Source organism: Ylistrum balloti, unplaced genomic scaffold (genome assembly GCF_031769215.1).
Source record: "Ylistrum balloti isolate Yb309-2 unplaced genomic scaffold, AGI_CSIRO_Ybal_v1 Utg370386, whole genome shotgun sequence".
NCBI lineage: Eukaryota > Metazoa > Mollusca > Bivalvia > Pectinida > Pectinidae > Ylistrum > Ylistrum balloti.
Genome location: NW_026782268.1, coordinates 1204262 through 1227004, shown reverse-complemented (window position 1 = coordinate 1227004; position 22743 = coordinate 1204262). Strand labels below are relative to the sequence as shown.

At 33.2% G+C, this 22743-nt stretch overlaps 1 protein-coding gene across 1 annotated transcript; it reads right to left on the bottom strand.

Moving 5' to 3' along the window:
• Window positions 1-5213: 5213 nt before the first annotated feature.
• On the bottom strand, window positions 5214-22163 carry LOC132554211 (uncharacterized). Its single transcript, XM_060218517.1, has 22 exons — window positions 22119-22163; window positions 16904-16999; window positions 16252-16365; window positions 15380-15619; window positions 14622-14714; window positions 14231-14326; window positions 13650-13748; window positions 13390-13452; window positions 11775-11867; window positions 10659-10757; window positions 10178-10270; window positions 9794-9916; window positions 9480-9593; window positions 9048-9155; window positions 8630-8698; window positions 8396-8479; window positions 7890-7952; window positions 7546-7629; window positions 6806-6907; window positions 6151-6264; window positions 5620-5715; window positions 5214-5291 (listed from the first exon to the last, which is right to left on the bottom strand). Exons 1-22 carry the CDS (start codon window positions 22161-22163, stop codon window positions 5214-5216), a joined length of 2166 nt encoding a protein of 721 aa, XP_060074500.1.
• Between the last annotated feature and the right edge of the window lie 580 nt (window positions 22164-22743).

Sequence of the window (22743 nt, the reverse complement as noted above, 5' to 3'; positions counted from 1 at the left end):
AAGAAATCGTGCTATATGATGTATGAACAGAAAACTTTGAAAAAGAATTTGAATGGCTGCATATGGTTTTCAATATTGCTGCAATGGTATTGAATTCTGATAATTTTTGTACAGCTCAGAAAATCCATCAACTTTGTATTTAGTTATTCATCAAATGGGATGTGACATTTTTTGTAAAAAATGTACATTACTTTATTTACCTGTACATTTTTACTCAAAGCTGCTAAAATTTGAGTACACCAAAATATTGATACTACAGTATTTCTCATTAAATGATCTCTTATACATAAAGTAAATAAACCATCAGAGTATGTATTTACTGAATGTATCACTGAAATAAGGAAAACTTGCGTCTCGAAAAATCTTTCTACATAAAACTAATTATCAAAAGTTGTTTTCAAATTCTTCACAAAAACACACGAAAAAAAATTTCAACTTTAATTTTCATTCAATATGATTTCTTTTTCTACAATTAACATAAATTCTGATTTTTCCTATTCTTGATACTTTTGGTATTTAAATTTTTAGATTTTGTCAGAATCGAATATTAGAAGTTGTGCATGTTACATATGAGATTGACTCTGCATAATGATTTCCATATCATGATTATCTGGTACATGCATGTTTCAATTGGCGATATCCAGTCATAAGTGTTGAAAAATTGTGCTTTCAGATCCCCCAAAAAAGAGGCAAATAGCAATAGATTAAATTTGCATGTGTAATATTTCTCACATTTTCTTCCAAAAACACCCAACTTAATTTACCAAATAGAAATTCGCAAAGTTTGAAACAAATAAACTCCTAACAAACTTTGATCTGCTGTTTTTTTTTTTTTTATTTGTGTACAGCTTTCAATTATATTATTTTCAGGTTAAAACGACATTTTAGCTCTGTTTTCTTTATTGGATGTATCAGATTCCACATATCATTTTCGAAATAATGAAATAGTTTTGTAATTGATCATATGCTGAAATGCTATGGTAAGAGAATGGTAGTATCCTTGAAAGAGAGATTGTGTGTGATATGTAAGTCTTGTGTCTGATTTGCTTCTGGCTTTGTATGTTATTTCACGTTATGATCACAAATGTAGGATGTATACAGACAATTGATTATGGCGGAGGGGACTTAAAAAAATATATAGTGCATTTAAATATTGTTTTAATTTGGTGCTGATGTTTTTGAATGTCAAATTTTTGAATGCAGTAGAAAGAAGACTATTAAAGTGTTGAGAGGTATTCCATTGAGAGATAAATTTTGTACAATGTAAAATAAACATGCTATTATATTAAAAGTAAATTAAGTAAGACAATATGAAAATGAAGTAAAAGTAATATATATTTGAAGAATATAGTTTCAGTTTATCGTTTCATATTGGGTTTATTTTAATGGTTTCATTGCTAATGTCATAGATATTTGAAATTATTGGCAACACTAAAAAATCAAAAGTAAAATTAATTTGATTATGGTTTTTGAAATTGTATTTACCTTACAATATTTTCTTCTTTCTTTACAAATTGAGATATACAGACCAATCAGTTCTTCTTCAATACTTGCACACTTTGTTTGAAAGAGACACAAATAATAGGAATTGTTAGATAATTGTAGCAGCGTTTTATGTACCTGATTGTTTGATATACCGTTCTATGAACTGATCTCACTAGAATTCTCAGTGTGTATTACATCTAAGTCATAAGAAGGCCAAATAAAACATAAGATTTTTTAGGGTTTCTACCTCCAAATTTTATTTTTAATTCTAACTTTGGCAAATTTTAGTCTTGTCGTGAAATCATTACTTTATTAATGTATTTTGTTCTCTATAGACAGGTTTTGAAAAATAAGAAATCTTGCCCTGCAAAATATTCCTTCTAAGAATCTCTAAACTAATTTTATGATTTTGCTTGGTCTACAACCAATGAAATAATTATCCTGATTCTTCAATATGTTTGTCATTTGTATATAAAAAATGTCAGAAATTGTATTTCTGTGTATTTATATATATATTGTCTTTGATTTCGGATACATTTGTAGCTCTTTTTTCATTAATATAGTATGTCTTGTATTTGCCTCCATGTATAATTGTCTTTTAATTTTGTGTATCCATTGATGATCAGCAATTTACACAGGATATCAAATCGCTGATCGATGTCCTTTCTATTCCAGCATGTATTTAGCTATACTGTTAAGTTTGTATTGCTGTTAAAATCAATAAAGACAGTCATTTTATTTTGTATTTATTCCTATTTTATTGGTTTTTTTATTTGGGTATTCTGATACCATTCATCCCGCGTCGTGTGTTGTTTATCATGCATCCATGAACAATTTAATACTTTTGATTTCTTCTCAAAAACCTCTAATCTGATTTCAATGAAATTTTACAGAAACCTTCCCTGGCCAAAGATGAACCAAAATTGTGAATTATACAGTCCCCATCCCCAAATTGACTCAGATTTCAAAAATCTTCTCAAGACCCAGACATGGTAGAATCTGATACTCTTCATGAATTGAAGCATCTTGAGGTGCTTTACTAAAATTGTGAATTTCATGGCCCCAGGGCCTTACATTTACCCGTGGGAAGGGGGTAAAGTTTATATTTTATATAGGAAAACTATATTTTTAGCATAATTTGTTTTTATTTCCATTGAAAATATTTCAAACTTGGTTAGAATTATGAGTGAAGGATGACGGCTTGATGGTATACCCATTTTGATCCTGACTGACCCCCAGGGACTGATAGACGGAGGCCAAGAGGGGTAAAATTGACTTTTTTTCAAAAATCTTCTCAGGACCCAGATATGGTAGAATTAAATACTGGTCATGAATGTTAGCATCTTTAGGTGCTTTAATTACCAAAATGAGTCTCATTTCTTCCTGGGGAGGAATATGTTTTTTAGACTTTACAATAATTTTCATAGTATTTTTGAGCATAATGATGGTTATTTCCCACTGGAAACAACTTTATAAGAATTATCAGTATAGGACGACAGTTTTGATGGTATTCATGTATTGACACTGGCTTACTATATTCAGTGTCATAATTTCTGTTTCTTGACACTTGATAACTATCCTTTAATCTTCACATTCAATATTGCTTATCTCAGGTGACCGCCAAGGCAGTTAGGCCTCTTGTTTATTCATGAGCTTCATACAATGTTTTCTTTTGGACCACAGTGCCATTTCAGAAATTGGTTATCATTGGTCACCACAACGTTTCAGTGAGTTGAAGGATAACATACCTGACATTGGTCTATACAATTTGTTTGGTTCATTCTCTAACGGTGGCGGTTTTGATGTTTCTCTTGAAATTAGAAACGAATCTCTGTGCTGACACGGTTATTTCCTCGCGCAAAACACTTAACCCTAATTGCATTTGATAGCATGTGCCGGGTTTCTTGTATGCTGTTACCACCATATACCACAAGGAGACTTCCTTAAAATGACCTTGGAAGTTCCTAAGGCAGAAACCCATCAAACAAGTAATTAATGAATAGTTATCTATTTTGTCAGTTTCTATGAAAGGTTTGTATTAGAAAGTACTTTTATTTGTTGGACTGATTGTTAAGCCAACAGCAAATTTATCAATGTTATCTTTGTTAACAAGGAGTCAATGTGGAAAGTGCTGAGGCAAATGAAATAATATTTTAGGGGCAACAACTTTTCCATTTACAGCAAAAATCTGTAAAAAACAATACAATTGCTCCCTGAAATATCTGGTATACTGATTCAAACAATATGAGCATTTGATTCCAGTATCCTTGAAATTGAAGAAAAACTTGTCAGATTTCAGTAACTCTGGCCTCTTTCGTCTCTGGACCCTGAGGTCAATCAGTGTAGCATTCCCTTAGATATACTTCCGTCCCATACCATTGATTCCAACCAAATTTTAAACGGTTTCTTATGGAAATGAAACACAATTTGCCAAAACTTGTTTTGCTGTTGTATCTGTAATATAAGAAACCAGGGTCACGCAACCAGAAACTAAGATGTTTGATTTTTTGTGTAGGAATGAAATCACCATTAGGAGTAGAAAGAGAGAGCATGGTAAACGTATGTCTTTATATAGACATCCATGTAGTCTGTGACATAAAGAGACAGCACGGTAACCGTATGTCTTTATATAGACATCCATGTAGTCTGTGACATAAAGAGACAGCACGGTAACCGTATGTCTTTATATAGACATCCATGTAGTCTGTGACATAAAGAGACAGCACGGTAACCGTATGTCTTTATATAGACATCCATGTAGTCTGTGACATAAAGAGACAGCATGGTAACCGTATGTCTTTATATAGACATCCATGTAGTCTGTGAAAAAGAGACAGCATGGCAAGTATGTCTTTATATAGACATCCATGTAGTTTGTGACATAAAGAGACAGCATGGCAACCGTATGTCTTTATATAGACATCCATGTAGTCTGTGACATAAATAAGCGAAAACAATTGTAATTTTGTTTTTATGAAATTTATTTTTGTTGTGGAAAATAAATAATTTTGAGCAAATGCTAAATATCACAGAAAGGAAATGTTAGCTCCATTTTTAAGTCTATAGGTCTATATACATATAACACACATTCATTTCTTCAGTCCGGCATTCACCAAGGCGGGGAGTGACAACTATAGCCTGTAGTTTGACTTGAAATATACAATTGATGACTACACAGTCGATGAAAATCGCCTCTAATCTGGTCAATTCCTTTTTCGATATGTCTCGTAGTAGTTTAGCTTTCCTCAAATTCACGCTATTTTCATCTAAATGGCGTAAAGCATAAATAAATCCGTGTTTATAAAGTTAACACAATTATCATTTGTACTGAAGGCACATCCAGGAATATCATTATGTTGAAATTCCTGCTTCATTTTGGGACTTCTTCCCAATAGTTCCTGGTCCTATCATGTCGACATTTTTCTTTAAATCGCACGATTTGATATCGGTTTCCAGATATCGGTGTTCTAAGAATGCACGCCCACCATGGTATCAGGTTTATGTGCCGAAATATGGGTTCATTATGCTATGATCAACAGTTCCAAATCTCCCGAAAGCTCATTGTCACATTCTTACTTATATGCCGTTCATGAAAAGAACAACAATGGCTTCCATCCAAGGAGTATTATTATAGCGAAAAGTTAATCGTGTTTTCATTGCGCATGTTGGATGAAATGTTTTTTGGAAATGTTCAATTACATAACGGGCAATGTGAAAAAGTTGCCTCGTTATGAGTGTCCAATCACGTGTCTGTCTGGGGGCGTCTTCGTGGCGCCATCTGGCCAATTTCCAAGTGGGGGTCCTCTCTGGAGAAAATAACAATATAAGTTCGGAATATTTTTTTTGAAATTATGAAAAAAAATGAGTTTTCAACTCAATGGCTGACGACTGAAACCATGCAAAAATAATTATTCAAACTGGATATTTCATTTAGGTAATGGCTGTACAATGAATTTGAATGTTTGTACACAACACTTGAGATTTGTGTAAATGATTATCTAGAGTAGAAAGGAGCAGTTACGGCGTATACCAATCAAACAACATATTCATTTGATTTATCTATCAATTTATTCATGTTTATTTATCTATTTATTTTTAACAAAAGCATCAATTTTTTACTGTAAATTTACTTACTTTTCCTAGGATATCGAGTGTCATAGCATCGTACAACATAGTTTGTATTTCTACTTCCTGTCTGAGGTTCTTGTAGTCAGCTGCACACCTCCCCATCTGGAAATTAAGTAACATCCTGATGGAAATACTCTACCCATATTGTTTTCACTGCGAGGTGAGTACTTTAGTTACCATAGTGTTTGTTTGCTTCATCTATTTGGTTCCTTTATTTTAAATATCTATGTGTTTTGAGAACGAAAGTTTAAAATATTAAAATTAAAATTATTAAGCTTCTTTGAAGAATCTTTCGTTTAAGAGACCTTTAAACTATGCAAGTTTTTCATGATTTATACTATAAATGTACGTGTTTTGGCGCTATAGAATTTAAGCGCATTATCAATTTTGAACAATTAAGAACAACAACTCCAAAAATAGCAAATTCATATAATTTTAGCGCAGAACCTCCAGCGCAAAAAGCGTTTAAATAAGATTACTGCAAAAATATGTATGTTTAGAGTATTATAACTGATGTGGTTAATGTTTTACACGCACCAGATCTACTTTGGATTCGATCGACTCTGGGTTCTTCTCTAGCAGCAGATTTACGTAGTCCTTGCCGACACCATCAGGGAGAGCATAGGCATAATGTAAGGGGTATCTGTTCATCTGAAATAAAATAACGCCAATTTTCTTTTCACGGGTTATGAGTCTACATTGAATTATTATCATATTGTCATGTATATGTCTTAATTATGCCATTGATGTTAAACATTTAACGGAGAAATATTCATTCACTTTTTTCGTCCTTGAAAAACACTGTTTCTTTTTGCCCAGTGTTGATTTCGCCTTTAAATACTTTAAACAATATATTTCAGCTTTAAAATCACAGTTTAATTGCTTTTTATTGGTACAAATGCTAAAGTTTTACTTTGGTGAAAAATTTCTTGATATATAGTTAATTCAGTATATTCACGAACTTGCGGTAATGACTTTTAGAATTTTACTGATATTGGATGTCGAAAGCAACAAAAACAAAAAAAAAAAAAAGAAATGTTCGGTAGGCAGATGAGGTTGTTGTACTATAATATGGTCGAAACCAATCCAAACTCTAACAAAGCATATTTTGCTTTACAGGGCGTTTTTCAAAACGAAATACAAACATCTCTTGCATTAGGGTTGTATATCGCCAAATCTATGTCGTACTTACGTTATCGGGTATGGATTTAAGTTGCGGCCTGACAGTACACAAATGTTCGCATACTGATAGCTGGCGAAATACAATGGCTCTTGTCAGGGCAGTATAACCATTCTGAAAAATACATTTTGTATGAAATGCATAGCCAACTCAAATTCAAATTTCACAACCTCTAGTTCAGCATGTGTTTTTCACTGAACGCAAGCTGTAGTGATGTATAAGAGTTATGTACCCACTGCAAAACAATGTTATACAGAGATTGTTTATCATTTACACTATCTTCAATTTATCCTTAGTACCTTTCACCAAACCACGTAATTCTTAAGGTGTCCATACTTATCATTTATTTTCCACATCCCAAATCTATAGCGTTTGCACTTGATTCAGTTTCCTAGGGCTAACTGCAAATATCAGGATTCCCGAAACAGGAGTCAACCGCTGACGGAATAAAACTTTCTCTCGGGGTTTAAAAGATTAACTTTTTAGACTATTTGAAAACGTGAATGGTTGCCATCATTTGGAGATATTGGTTTTCTTGGCGAAATTTAGGGTAAGATATGTTCTATTCTCGCTAGTTTGCCTTATGAATTACTTGTTATTCACTCTGGTTTCACAAAGAGAATATACATTTTATTATTACATATTTACATGGAAGGTTTCGTAGATAAAGCAAAAGACGCTTATCCCTTGAGAACACATGTTTGAGATTTGCTTGAGAAACACAAACAACAAAACATATAGGAATGCATTACCCTATCAACAAAGTTAGCGGTACAATTTTTCAGTTCTCCTAAATCGCCCTTAGCAGCTGCGATGGATATGTTTCCCGCATCTACCTGAAAGAAAGAGTACAAATATCATTTAGCACACAGTGTGATTCATATATTTCATCATCTACTAAAGTACAGTAGCAAACTATATATGCAACATCAAAGCCAATCACAAATTCATCAAAAAATTTCTCAAAAAAAAAAAAAACAAAAAAAAAAAAAAAATACTTTCGTTTCTCTTTCGATACAGGGGAATTAAGATATTCTTTAAAACCAATCTGGTATTCATTGCACTAAAAGTATACATTGTAGCTAGTGAAACCTACCTCATAATTTAGTTTGATCTTCTTTTTTTTCTGTACAATGTCGCGCAAAGTTTGTCCAGTGGCCTGAAATTAATCAGAAAATATACACTGGGTAAAGATCTGCTTTAAGTATGCAATGTAATCATAAACCAAATTTTAAATCTGACGAATGTGAAATAGATACGTTGCTATATTTAGTAACACATCTAAAATACATATAACGTTTATGTGTCTTGTCATATCTCCGTCATCTAATCATATTATCCCTTTTTTGTCTTGTTCTGTTTTTTGTTTTGTTTTTCCTCACTTAAAATGAAATTAAGACTTCAACGTTCTACCTACATGCAAACATTTTATCCCTATAAGATAATAGTCAAAATGTGAATGAAAAAATGCATCAATATTTTATATATAATAATTTATGAGATAGATAATTATTATTCTGGCTCAGTTTTAAAACTACACACATATATTACTCAGTCGAAAACAGCGTGACTTTATACTATCAGTAAGATAAATGTTCTTACCTCATCGACAATGTCAAGAGTATCTCTTTCATTGTACAAGTGGGACGCATATATGGATATGTTTGTTGGCTTTTGTACAATATACTACAATAAAAAATAGGATAAAATAATAAAGACAGATATTATTTTAAATATTTAATTCGTAAAGAGATTTGTTCAAAAAAATTAATTTGAATGCATACATTAAATCATCTGTTGCTTGTTGCTTAACAGATGACATACTGCAATACTTACGCGATCGATGACTTTAACAATGGCGTCGCTTTTTTGGGTCAATGCAAGTTCTCTTGGAGTAAGACCCTCCTAAATCGAGAAGAAATCAAATGTCATACAACACCAAACGTCATATTTAAGTAAAGGACTAATCTCAGACTATTGTTATACATACACATATTTTTCCAAAAAAATTTGATACATTTGTGTAAAATATTCTTGTAGTACTTCATGGATTAATTGCCTCGAAAATTAACCTTTGCGGTTTCAACGTGATCTGTCTTCTCTAAAAGAAGTACCGTGAATCAAGCCGACAAGCCTTCTTCAGCTGAACTAGTCATCAAAGGAAGAAATGCCGAAATATATAATTTTTTGTTCACTTTCAACGCTAAGATTTCAAGAAAACTTAATGAATTTACGCAACGAAATATCAGTTTACCTTGTTTCGTTCCGCCAGACAGCTTCCACCACTAGTGTCAATGAGCCAGTGGACAAGTTTGGGTGAAACTTCTTCCTCAATTGCTCGTAGCACCGCCGTGTTACCATTCTTATAAAAGAAAAAGAAATGTTTGTTCTTGGCACTTAAATGTATTTTTTTATCGCCTTCGTTTAATAATAATGTTAATAATAATAAAATAATAAGAAACTAATGATAATAAAAAATTCATATATATATTTCATTTTTCATGTGTTGTCCCATTCTCTTTTCGTCATCTTAATACATTATTTCGTGAAAATGTAACGATGAAGTCGATATTAGCAAATGTATCATAAATGACAGAAATGTTGGCCTTTCTTCAGAATCAAAGGATTTTAAGTTAAATCAAACAATTCTCTGAAAACATTGATATTTTGCCGCTATGACATATACCTTGTCTTTTTCTAAGCGTTCCATCACATCCATTCTTGCGTTGAGAAATTTTGCAATTTCTGGATTCAGTCCAGCTTTTAAGCACTTGTGGAATAAGGGGACGGTTTCTTCGGACTGTAATGTACGTAAATGCTAGCATTCATTTTCAAGTAAAATTAAATTGTTTGGCTCAGAAATGTTATATGGAGTGTGTGTAAAAATGTTATATATAATCATTATATGTTCATTATAGTTTGAGATTTCAGTTTTCCAGTATTCTAACAGGTAAAGAAATAGAGTATTTCCACAGAATTTAATATAGATATTATATATACCATTCCGCTCTCCCTAACCCTGATGGCGTTGATCTTCGCCTCGCCTTTGTCCACTAACAGTCTGACAAGGTCAATATTATCAGCCTCTATTGCTTGGGACAGAAGTGTTTTTCCTTTTCGGTCCTACACGAATTAGAATATTAAATCATTCTTCTATTTCAAACAACAAACTTACGTGAGCTTAAAGGTTTAGAATTATAATTACATCAAAATTTTCACACAGGTCTAAAAATTGTAATCTTTAACACAATATTTTACATTTTAAAACATAGCTGAAATTTTGATCAACATGTTAAATAATTGAAATGTACATTAAATTAATATATAAACTTATATATTTTATAGACAGATTTTCGTGATTGTATAACTTTGAAATCGACCGACCATGAACCGTATATTTGTGTGCCATCCCTTTTCGTTTTCTATAATGTCCTTTGCAGTCTCTACGTCTTCGCAAAGCACAGCATGGATTAGTTTCTGAAAGACAGAAACCGATCAGTTATAACATGTTCACAAGCAAACTGACAAATTCTATTGGAACCGTCCCATTACATGCCAGCAAGAATTGTTGTTGGATAAGTTGACTTTGCCTGGCGTTTAGAGATACCTTATTTCAGAATGATAAGAATTGTTTAACCAGAATCTAATGTAATAAGAACTATTGTATTTTGAGCGATTTAATTAATTGAATTATTAAGTGATTTTTTTTATTTATTTATTCATTTCTTTCTTCCTTCCTTCCTTCCTTCCTTCTTTCCTTCTTTCTTTCTTTCCTTCTTTCTTTCTTTCTTTCTTTCTTTCTTTCTCATAAATATACACGCTACTGATTACTGGTATTCGTACATTATTTATGTAAGATACTTACGCTACTTGTTTGATATTCTTTCAGTAATCTAACACAATTTTGAACCTGAGGATCAACTCCTGCTCTCAGCATCGCCAGCTCTATCATGTTCTTTTCTTCCTATCGACAGAAAAAGGGGTTTGTAATATCTATTAAAAACAGAATATATAGAAATTAAAAGATGGACACACTAGCATTTCAAAAAAGAATTTTTTTTCTTTTCGTCCTTTATTCAGTAACAACAAAATTTGCGGTATATACGATATCAACAAAAATTTAAACCCAACGAAAATTAGTGATTTCACAGTATATCGAACGATATAGATACAATTCATAACTATTCTATTTTCTGAATAAATTTCAAAAATGTTTTCCCTTCTTTGATCACAAAACGTACAGAACACGTCAAATAATATTTTTGTTCAAATGCACACAAAACTGTTTACTTGTTATGTCAATTTAGTCCAGTTAGTGTGTTACGACACGGAGTCCACACAGAGAAGTTAGATCAGTAAGAATCAGACACATTTTTAGTTTTGTTGTTCTGTAAAGACTCATATAAGCCATGTAAACATTACATTTGCATACGTATACAAACGCACATTGAAAAAATCAATTTTTGCCAGAAATATTTCATAATTATCTCCCTTCGTTTTTTTCTTTTATTTTCCCCACATCAGTTTCATCGCAATTGCTCATTTATATCGATTTAAAGAAATTCAATGGACAACATATGGACATCACTTGACCTGGACCATCTGACATAAGCGTTATAGACAATACTGCGAACACAATGGCAAATAGATATAAAATGTAATTGACCACGATATGTATATATTCGTTAGTAACTGCTTCCAACCTTTCACCACAAATATGTTCAGAGTTCTTTATTTCAATTCTTACGCACCTTCAATTTGCCTTGATTCGGGATATGCATCTGTTTGGTTTATAATCATATCAGTGAATGATTTCTTACCAAAAAAACAAACTGGATGACTTATTTGACGAAGTGATATACGAATTCCAGGAGTGAAAGTGTTTGTTTCATTACGAAAAGGTTCACATGAAAACAGCGACACTTGCTGTTCTATAGTTTACATATAAAGAATATCATGATACTTTTGACAAATTACAAACCTTGACCTTGCTACTCAAACTGGCCCACGTGCGTTTGAGAATTCTGTCTAAAAGTTGAGACTTCCCACAACACACGGCTTCCACTACGCCCAGCTAGAGAACAAAAACAACTTTTTCTATACTACTTGCACCTAACAGAAAACACCCCTGTTTGAGGAAGAATGACAACCAAATTGTTATTCTTTCAATGGACGTTCTTTTTTCTGGTTATATGAGTGAAAATGCTAGTATCATTTGGCAATGTAACTGTATAGTTTGATCTTTTTCTATGGTTCAATATTTTTGCTCTTGTCGATTATGGAATATTGTCGCAAAAGATACATTGAAAATATCAAAAACAACATTCAGGATTTCAGTGATTTTTTTTTTATCTCCCAAAATCGCAAAATTTGAACCACGGTAATAATCAAGCTGTACAGTAATCTTTTATATGAAGCTTAGTACTATGACCTATTTTCAATTGGGTTGCCATTTTATTTTCTCTACAAGTCAGTTCTATTGCTAACACTGCAGTAACGACACTAGATTTAAAACGTGTTATGCTAGGCAAACGACAAACAAAAGACGTTAATTTTATGTGATTTGAAATCAATGCATATGAAATCTTGTTAATATTTTTTTTTCTTTTATTGAAACTTCTTTTTTCAAATCACATGAAATAATTATCACAAACAATAACACATTAGACTGCCTGCTTTTCACACATAGTCACGAATTCTTCACATCATAAGCGGATTATAACAGCTTTACCATATTGATTCGCCATATTTATCTATGTCATAAAATGAATTTAATGATAAACCATGAATTTCTTATTGTCGTTTTGGGGTTGAACTTTTTATGCGGGCAAAATGAATCATATAATAAAATCAACGTATGTATTTGTGTCAACATTTTATATGCTTGTGTTCATAGGTAAAAATGCCTTAGGTATGTAATTTTTAGCTCTGATTCTTCGATATCTAGGTTTTCGGATGAGTGGTCAAATATTCACAAAACCTTGTGGGACAGGGCGGTGATGAGACGTGATTTATGCTCCTACATCTAAACCTTTGTAGAAAGGGAAGTGATGAATAGTGATATTTTCTAACAGATTCAATGACAAAAATCATCATTACATCATCACAGCATATCACGCCACAATTTAAAACACATCAACTGAATTAGCTACGTCAGTACGGACACTGCTAGTCAGTCAAGCCATACGGCCTGCGTCAATAATGGCGATACCTTAACAGGAAAGGCTTCAGTACTACACCAGAACATTCTGAATCGTTCTAAAGGTCGTGTTTTTCCACGCAACACGACACCAAGAAAGCCAGGCTAAGAAAGTAAATCATCAATATTATCAATCATTTACGTTGTTCACTTTACCATTTAATTAAATCACTTCAGATAATATTGCCGACGACTAATATTTATATGTTTAGTAAACAATTTTTTTTAAATTTACATTCATAGAATATTAAGACAATAAGAAAATACAGCGCCATATGTAGAAATGATAAAGATTATTTTAAAGTAAGATTTAGAAAAAGAAATAATGCTCATACGTTCAAATGATTGATGATTTTTTGCTTTTAAAAATGCTGGTAAACAAAGGATTAACGTTTACCTGGAATTTCTCCAACATTTCCTTAATGGGACCCTCTGCTTCAGCTAAAGGAGCTTGACCCATCTAAACGGAATAATTGAAAAAGAATAAGTTTTACAATTTTATAATAACAGCATCAGGAAACAAATTTATTTCATCACTGCATGCAAATAAAGAGTGGCGGTATGTGATAGTCCAAGCCATATAGATACAGAAGATGAAAAATGCACATATATATTTGAATTTCATGAACGAATTTGTTGGTGTTAATATATACGTACAGAGTTGCGGAGGGATATGTCTGCACTACATTGTACTAAAGCCTCTGCAGTGTCGTATAGTCCCTCACGAACTGCCAAGTGCAAAGCTGTGTCACCGTCCTATAGATAGATAAATAAATAAGTAAATACAAAATATCAGGGAGTACTGTTAACTTTCACAAAATCATTCTTATGTATTTGATCACGTGATGATCAAATAAAATTGGATCAAAACAGAAATCTGTTTTTTTCCTATGATGTACCTGTTATTATGACTGAAAAATATTCTTTTTTTTTCACAGTGGTTCAAGTGGTTTGTGACCAACTTTCATTCTTGCACATTATATACAACGTGAAAACGTTTATCTATGGTTTAGTTTTTCCCAGTCCATTTTGTTTTGTTTTTGTTTTTGTCGATAATGTGTATTGAAGATGCACTGATGGATAAAATGTGCATGTATGAGTCTCGTGGAAAGACAAAATTTCTGATTTGTCCTTAATTTTTGTGAGTTTTAAGGAATAAACGTCCCACGCGTTATAACGCACTATTAACAGTATGTGTTATCATAAATGTTATAAAACATTTCAACATTCACACCAACCTTGTTTTGAATATTAACTGGAACACCACCGCTCGCAAATACATATGTATATGCCTGGGGCTTTCGAATACTTAAATGAAGAAGAGTATTTCCATTCTGTAAAATATAAAATGGATATGAAAGCATGAGGTAGGTACATAAACTTCCGCATGATCGGATGAGAAATAGTCACGAAATCGTGAAATAGAAAAAGAATATTGTTTTTTTTTTATTCATTCTACATTCAGGGATTTCTTTTGCGATTTTATGTCGTCCACCAAAATATAGGAAAAAATCAGTAAAAAATGACAATTAATCATTAGATTAACCTTGTTCAACCCAATTTCGATAAATTGTTCGGAACCCCTTGTAGATGTAAGAAACACTATATAAGTAATAAAGATATTCTAACCTTATCTACGTGTTTCCTTCCGTATCTCTGAAGTTTTTCTCGCGCCTCATCTGCGGCAGTTTTTCTATGTTTTGAATCCGATACTGGCGAGGGCTGAAATATACATCAAAATAATTATTAACGTGCAATAAAATAGTTGTTTAATAAGGAGAGTGTTACCCCTCTATGTTGTACTATCCTTATGTTATACAAAAGACCAGCAACAATCGTTCTCAAGTACAAATGTTGAGTATTAGCACAAGTTACAACAATGATAACAGGTATGGCCTGAGTATCGAGCTTAACAAGTTACTCCTTCCACGGCCACACCAGGACTGACTCTATTTGCTGTAATCTTACAGTTTATCCTAAAGTAATTATAATCTAATTCTGATAGGGAAAGTGTCTTCTACTGATCTACAATTAAACCGTGAACAGTTAATGTCTCAATGGTGGAGAGCATGTCCAGCCAATGTTTCACGGCATGATTCTGACACTAAGGTGACCGCAATTAAACTATCTGTCTGATAAGCCAGCCGGTCACATTAAGATTTAACACAAATTATGTTCTACACTTGAGTGACAAATTTCACCATTAACAGAGAGTAAGAAAAAACATAAAAAAAGTAAGCAAGATTATACCCGAAATTAAGTGCCAACTAAAACGCATGTTTTTGTTCAACCATGAAATTCAAGCCCTACGAAATTACATCATTTCACAGTATCCGCAACAGATTGAACCGTCAATTGTGAAAGCCGAAGATAAGAAACTTAAATACCCTTTCATATCTGAGATATCTTGATTCCTCCATCGGCTGTTGGCCTGTCATGTGGTGCTGTACAGTGGAGATGATCAGTCCGTCTCCCGGATTTCTTTGGCCTTGTCTGATCTCCTTGATTCGTTTTGCTAGTTTGTACAAATTTTCCTTTTCGGCGTTGTCAACTGCGGTGAATTCGGACATACATTTGTCCGGTCCGTGATCGTAGTAACACCACTGGTCACAAGTCTGCTCTGGCCACTAGCAACAAAAGAGAGATTTGATATAATAACACCACTGGTCACTGCTAGATAACATTGAAAGAGAGAAATAGAAAACCAACATAGCCTTTTTGGTATATGGTTGAGTCATAGGGAGGCTGAGGGAGAAGGTTGGAGTCTCATGCAATACTGGCCATTGTGACAATTCCAATTCCTTCTTGTTACGAAATGATAAGAAAAAAAGATAAAACAAAAAAATATTATGCTAGCGAAGTTAGAAACAGTAGAGCCAAACAATGACCAAAAATCACCTTACAGCAGTTTCGTCCTTCTAGGACTCATCAGTGATTCTAAGGGTCTAGGAGTCGAGTGTTCGAAAAAAAACTGTCAAAATCCTAGTGCATTACTCATCTATACTACCATGTGATAGGCAAAATAGCATTATGTGATTATTATTGCTCAAGACATCTAATATGAGACAATAATCGAGAAATTAAAAACAAATTGAACAGTTGCAGGTACACGACCCGGCATAACACAAGTCACCAAAGTAAAGGATGGATATGCGAACCATTTTTTTTTTGAAAACTTTGCGTGAATTTAAAACAAGAACTGCGAATGCGTTATATCTTACAGTTTTAGCAGATTTTTAGAATGCCATTTGGTACTGACCTGGAAGACCCTATCTGTTGAAAACGCCTTCTCCACCAGATATATTGCAATCTTTTCCTCTCGTGCCTTTATAGCTAGATTAACAGGATCTGTGTCTGTATGTAGACTGATAAACTGAAACAACAAATTTACGTGAAAATACTAACATTAGTGGTTTTACAACAACTGAATAACAATATTAGCGTATACTAATTATTCTTGTAGTAGCTGATGTATATGCTCAAGAGGTCTACTTTCGGATGAAGCCGGAGCATTCGAAGAAAACCCTCCTGGTCGAGTTAGCAACCCCAATTGTTTTCACGTCTGATCGAGGAATCATGTATGAAGCCGACTGTAATATCCGCTGTTCCATCAGAATACACAAATCAAGCCACCGTTTCCGCAACGCAGTGAAAGACTACTAGCTTGTGTTAAATATCAAACGTGTTTTATAAAAGGTATAAAGGATTTTATATACGTTTTTGTATTTTCTACAACTCAATAAGAGGCGTAGCAAATATGATTCAAATGCATGTGTTTATCCTATTCAACCTTAGGTATATATGAAAACCCCTGCAGTTTTCTATAAACGCAATAACTACGGTGTTATTAATTACTCCTATAATGTATCAATACTCATCTAGATCTCTATACAACTGAAAATCATACTCACTCTATCTTCTATAGCCTTGAGCACAGCCCGTTCTGTAATAGGGTTGAGCATTTCCTGCACATTTCTGTAGTCTCCATGTTTGATATACCCATAGAGCTGAAAAGAACAAGGCTTTGGTATAATACATAGACTTATTCAAATGACCTATAACTCTATAACTGTGTCATGAGATATGTAATTGCACCGACATGGACCGTCCGTCTTGCCCTTTTAATGGTAACATCACCTTTTGTTTGTGTTTATGCTTGCTATGTACGTGTTCCTGTTATCAAAACTCTCAGCTGTATTGATCCGCTAATATGTTATCTCACCTAGTTCTATACAGGAGTGTCTATTGTTATATATACAACATAAATGTCTGTTCAAGGTCGTTGAATACAGCATTAACATATTGGGAATATCAGTGTCATTCAATTCGAAACAGAAATTTACCTAATGACAAATACGGGTATTTGTTCTTGATATGTGTCAGTATCAAGCATTCAGCGACAAAATATTCTTATCATTGACCAACTATGATTCGTTAGCAACAAAAATGGCTTTTTGATGCATACAACTAACATTTATTAAATTACCACAAGCACGGTGATTAGTTAAACACGTTTTGTCGTTCATTAGAATAATCTCTCTAGGAGTTTTTTTATTATTATTTTTTCATAATATTGTAGAGTGATCAGCTGGAATTTCATGAAGCTGTGACGTTTTGCTTTCAGTTAGATTTTAGCTATAAGTTTGTAACAAGTCTTTATTTAAAACTTATGCGTTTTCCTTTAAAGCTTTATTAATTTAAGATATATATGTAATGTAATTGAAATAGGAAACCAACGGTAACGTTTTAAAAGTCTACTGCATACAATTTGAATTTTATATCACTTTAAACGTTTGATACAAAGATATATAATGACGTTTCAGAAGACTTCGTCTTAGATTGATTTTAAAGTAGAGATAAGCAGTGTATTCGCTTAATTGTCGTTTGTAGAATCATTTGAGATATGTGAAAGTAGCACTTAACATGTTTGGATATATATAAAAGGGAGCTTATTTCGGACAATCACTAATGGTTTGTTATCTCGACCAACGAGTACCATAACTGCACTGATAAGTTTTCAGAAATGTACACAATGACAGAGCATTAGCTGTCTATATAAAAGTATTTCCTAAGTCTCATTCGCAATCCTTTTAAAAGTATGTCATGAGGAAGGGATTAAGAAATGGTAGATTATAACAAACCCTCCGGGATGAGATACAGACTACTTGTGGTTTAAAGAAAAAATATTTTGGGTGATGTTTTTTATTTGTTTTGTTACATCTTTTGATATATTTTAATAATCACATAAGTTAAAAATACATCATCAGAAATGATTTAAGACAGAACATTTGGAAGATAATAAAGCTCTATATTCACCATAAACAGAGATACAAAACAAGCATTGGTGTGATGATTTGTGCTGCTCATGCTAGAATTCTTGCGTCTTTCGTTTTAGCAAAATAAAATAAAAAGGTAAATAAATAAATCAATAAGGTAAGATGTTTTTACTAATGAAACGAGCAGCATACGTAGACGACACACCTAAATTGTAAGAACCGATTTATTGATAAATTAGTAAGACGAATAAAAACACTGTCATTCTGAATCTACATTTCTTCTTAATAAGTTGTGTAGTAACGAATATAGATTCATGGTCTTTATCTGGTTTTGAGAGATGAAGGTTGAGGAAAAAATACAGGAGTGCTTTGTGGACGCTATCATATCAGTTGGAGATGTCCTTTGACTTTTATTTCCTGTGATATGGAGAGAAGATATGCCAGATGCTTGTTAATATTCTTGGTGGTTTCGTTGCCTCGTCTCTCATTTTTCAGAACGTGATATTAATTGGACTGGCCTTGATTTGAATGGTGGTTGGCGTTTTGAGATAGCCCATGCACGTCCAGAGCACTGGACTCATTCCTTTTACTTTTCCAAGGGACTTTGCGTAAAACCTTTTCATATTTTCTTATTTTTCCTAATTTTGTCAAATCTCATTTTCTTTTACATTTTTCATGCCGAATTTTCCATTTCGTGTATGAACAATGGCAGCTATCGTAACAAAACATGGTAAGATTAGCTTGAACTTGGAGTAGGTTAGCTGTGTACAAAATCGTTAAATGCACCGAACAGATTGCTGAATTATTTAAAGGATATTGAATGTCTGCCAATACCTAGACATTATTTTTCATCATTTAGTCAAATGTCTCGTCGTCACTACCTAAATACACCTTTGTAAATGTCTTTTATCCCCTACTGTGTATTATTCCTAAGCTATCAAATGACTGATCGATTTTGTGGTATAGATAAATATATATATATATATATATATATTTTTTTTTTTTTTACAGACATCTGCTATTAATATAATTCGGTGAGGTTTGAATGTAAGATAAAATTTCTGTCTGACAACTACTGTTAATTTAGAATAAAACAAGAATTCGTTGATTAATAGTACCCACGAAATGAACGAAAATAATACTTCGCCGAAATTAATTATTTCGCAGTACTGAATGTTATGCTATTGAGTTCAGTCCTTTATTCAAAACAACTTTTTTTTATTTCAGTGTATTTTCTCATTGTGTAACTCTACAAGGCAGCATAGCCATTGTGGTGTCGCGTCCCTAGTTTAAAAAGAAACGCAATAAAAAGATCGTCTGTATGTGGCTTTATGACGACCTCTCATAAAACAGTCTATAAACGTTTGAGTTTTAACGTCTATTGACTGTGCTTCTCGACTACGAATATATGTTTATGGGGCTATCTGTACCCTGCTTTATTCATCAATTGCAACACATCAAAGTATGTAAGTCTATATCTAAGTCTGTGACATTATTGCATACTTACTAGCGACGCTTACAAGAGAGATACCACATCCTGATTATTTATGCAACAAAACAGAATTGATATCTTCAGTGTTTCCATCAATTATTAATCAATGTGTAACGTAAACTATTGCTTTACCTACAAATACGTCTCAGTTCATTGTTAGAAATATCTATCATTTTCTAGAGACGACCTTCACCTCTAAGGAAGACCAGTGTATATAAAAACGATATGAATTATTAAACCTACAAATCGACAATATACAGTCGAAATCACTCAAGATATATATATATAAAAAAAAATTACCGAAATGTACTTCAACATAAAGAATTTAAAATGAAGAAGAAGAAGAAGAGGAAGAAGAAGAAGAAGAAGAAGAAGAAGAAGAAGAAGAAGAAGAAGAAGAAGAAGAAGAAGAAAAACAAATTTCGGAATCAAACATTTTTACCGACGAAAGGAAATCTAGCTTCCTACATTGCTTGTTAATGTGCTCTGCTATTAAGGTCCATTTCTAGGCCGTGCCCATGCCTTTAGCTCAGTTGGTCTGTCAGATTGTTTCTTATCGATTGATATTTCTATTATCATGATATGGAGATCTATATCTAATCATACGCTTAGGAGATTCATTTCTGTTGCTTCAAGCAATTTTCTAAAAGAGAATGAGCGTGAAATTATACAGCTTTTTTTTTCACAGCATCAGGAACTAAAGAAGATTCTAGACAGTGTAGCTGCATTATTGTACACACAAAGGAACCGGGCATTGGCGAACGAACTCTATAGCCACCTCGATAAATGTCACACGGGCTGTTCTATCCTGCTGTTTGAAATCCGTGTCTTGTAAGTAACTATGATAGATAGGCTTTCCCGTGGATCAGAATATTGATCCCAGATCAAAATGCCAGCGGACATATTATCTACCCGATATAAGTCGTATAGCATGTCAACACAGCCGGGAACTTTCCGTACACTCGAATCGACCAATTGATCCAGTAACATTACATTAACATTGCTTTGTATCTACGATACCGGACAGACTGACAGTATGAAGACTACAACGAAAATATGTATTCATGATAAATCTTTGTTTCTTGTTTTATGTAAATCAAAACAAATCAGGTTAATCTCTGTTGGACCGTATGCTACATTACTTTCGATACGTGCTCTTCTTTTTCTTGTTCTCTTTTTCTTCCTTTTCCTCTCCTTCTTCTTCTTCTTCTTCTTCTTCTGCTTCTTCTTCTTCTCCTCCTCCTCCTCCTCCTCTTCTTCTTTTTCTTCTTCTCCTCTTCCTCCTCCACTTCCTCTCCCTCCTCTTCCTCCTCCTCCTCCTCCTCCTTCTTCTTCTTCCTTTTCCTCTTCTTCTTCTTCTTCTTCTTCATCTTCTTCTTCTTCTTCTTCTTCTTCTTCTTCTTCTTCTTCTTCTTCTTCTTCTTCTTCTTCTCCTCCTCCTCCTCCTCCTCCTTCTTCTTCTTCTTCTTCTTCTTCTTCTTCTTCTTCTTCTTCTTCTTCTTCTTCTTCTTCTTCTTCTTCTTCTTCTTCCTCCTCCACTTCCTCCTCCTCCTCCTCCTCCTCCTCCTCCTCCTCCTCCTCCTCCTCCTCCTCCTCCTCCTCCTCTTCTTCTTCTTCTTCTTCTTCTTCTTCTTCTTCTTCTTCTTCTTCTTTCGTTTGTTTAGTTTTTAAGACATTTTTTTCATTTTTTTTTTTAGATATCTTTGTTTATTTTGTTTTCGTGTTTTTTTTTCTTTCGTTTTCTTTTCTTTCTGTCTATTGGAACTGTATTATTTATCGTTTCATACCACAGGAACAATTATTATAACTGCACCTCCTGACCCATTCACTAGCAGCAACGGATCGCAAAATTATGAACTGTTAATCGTCTTATCGCCTCTAATAATGTATGGTTCCATACCTAGCGTTGACCACAGCTTAATACTGAAACCTCATTCACGCTTATCTGATATAGATCTCATATTTCAGATTTATTTCACGATGGTGATTTTTGTTTCATATTTTACATCACTATTACTACTGGAATAGATATCATCTGAAAAAGCTTAAGATGTTAGTATATAATAATCTATTATTAGTCTAAGAGAACAAAATCATACAGAAGAAAGAAATAATGTTTTATATCTAAAAGATCCCGAAAACCAAAATACATCATCAAAATATTGAAACCCCTATCAATAAGATATTTTGACAGCATGTTTCTGTGAATATTCTGCATTCCAACGATAAATACAAGTGAAGTGTGAAAATGCTTTGTAATGGTTTTTACTTTCGGATGTAGTATGCTGATTATCTGATATAGAATTGTTGGTATAACTTTATGATTAAAATTATGATGAGTTCTCAGTAGATACATACTCTTTGGGCTAAAGTTTCAATCTCAAAATCCGATCCGGACGGCATGGCGTCAAATTTGATGCAATACACAAACCTAATCCGTCTTCATCTGGAAACATAACGAAAAAGTGCAATAAACGGGAAAATAAACAACAGTGTCCAAAGCTAAAAACAAAATATAAAAAAAATGCAAACAAACAAAATAAAACAAAATGTCACCAATATATAAGTAAACAACGATAAAGGTTAATAAACAAAAAAAATGAAGACGACATTGATATTCCCCAACCAAAGAAGAATGTAGGTCATCAACAGTGTTATTTGGAGGGGAGGGGTGGGGGTTTAAGTGCTTCATCATTCTCTGTCCTGACAGGCCGGTAAATATGAACATGAGATGGAGTATTTTCTATCTAATTGTCGCCGGCATTGATCTGTTTGAATAATTGGATTCGATGTTTGAACAAATCAAGTGAAATATTGGTATTTCATTGTACTCAAATCTAGATGTAATTTTATTTGCACAGGTATTTTAGATCGTTTTGATTCAGACAGCCTGCAGTTACATTCAAAACTAAGATTAGCATAAGTCATTCATTGGCTTCCAAAATCTCTCCTTCATTTAAGAAGAAGATTCGTATGTGGAACT

What these genes read in the sequence shown, in the direction of transcription:
- LOC132554211 (XM_060218517.1), bottom strand. Translation starts at nt 22,163, where the DNA reads ATGCCGTCCGGATCGGATTTTGAGATTGAAACTTTAGCCCAAAGA. An exon ending in ACACAAATATACGGTTCATG is followed by an intron (nt 9,917 to 10,177) that starts GTCGGTCGATTT and finishes TAATTCGTGTAG; the next exon opens with GACCGAAAAGGAAAAACACT. An exon ending in TTGTTAAAGTCATCGATCGC is followed by an intron (nt 8,480 to 8,629) that starts GTAAGTATTGCA and finishes TTTTTATTGTAG; the next exon opens with TATATTGTACAAAAGCCAAC.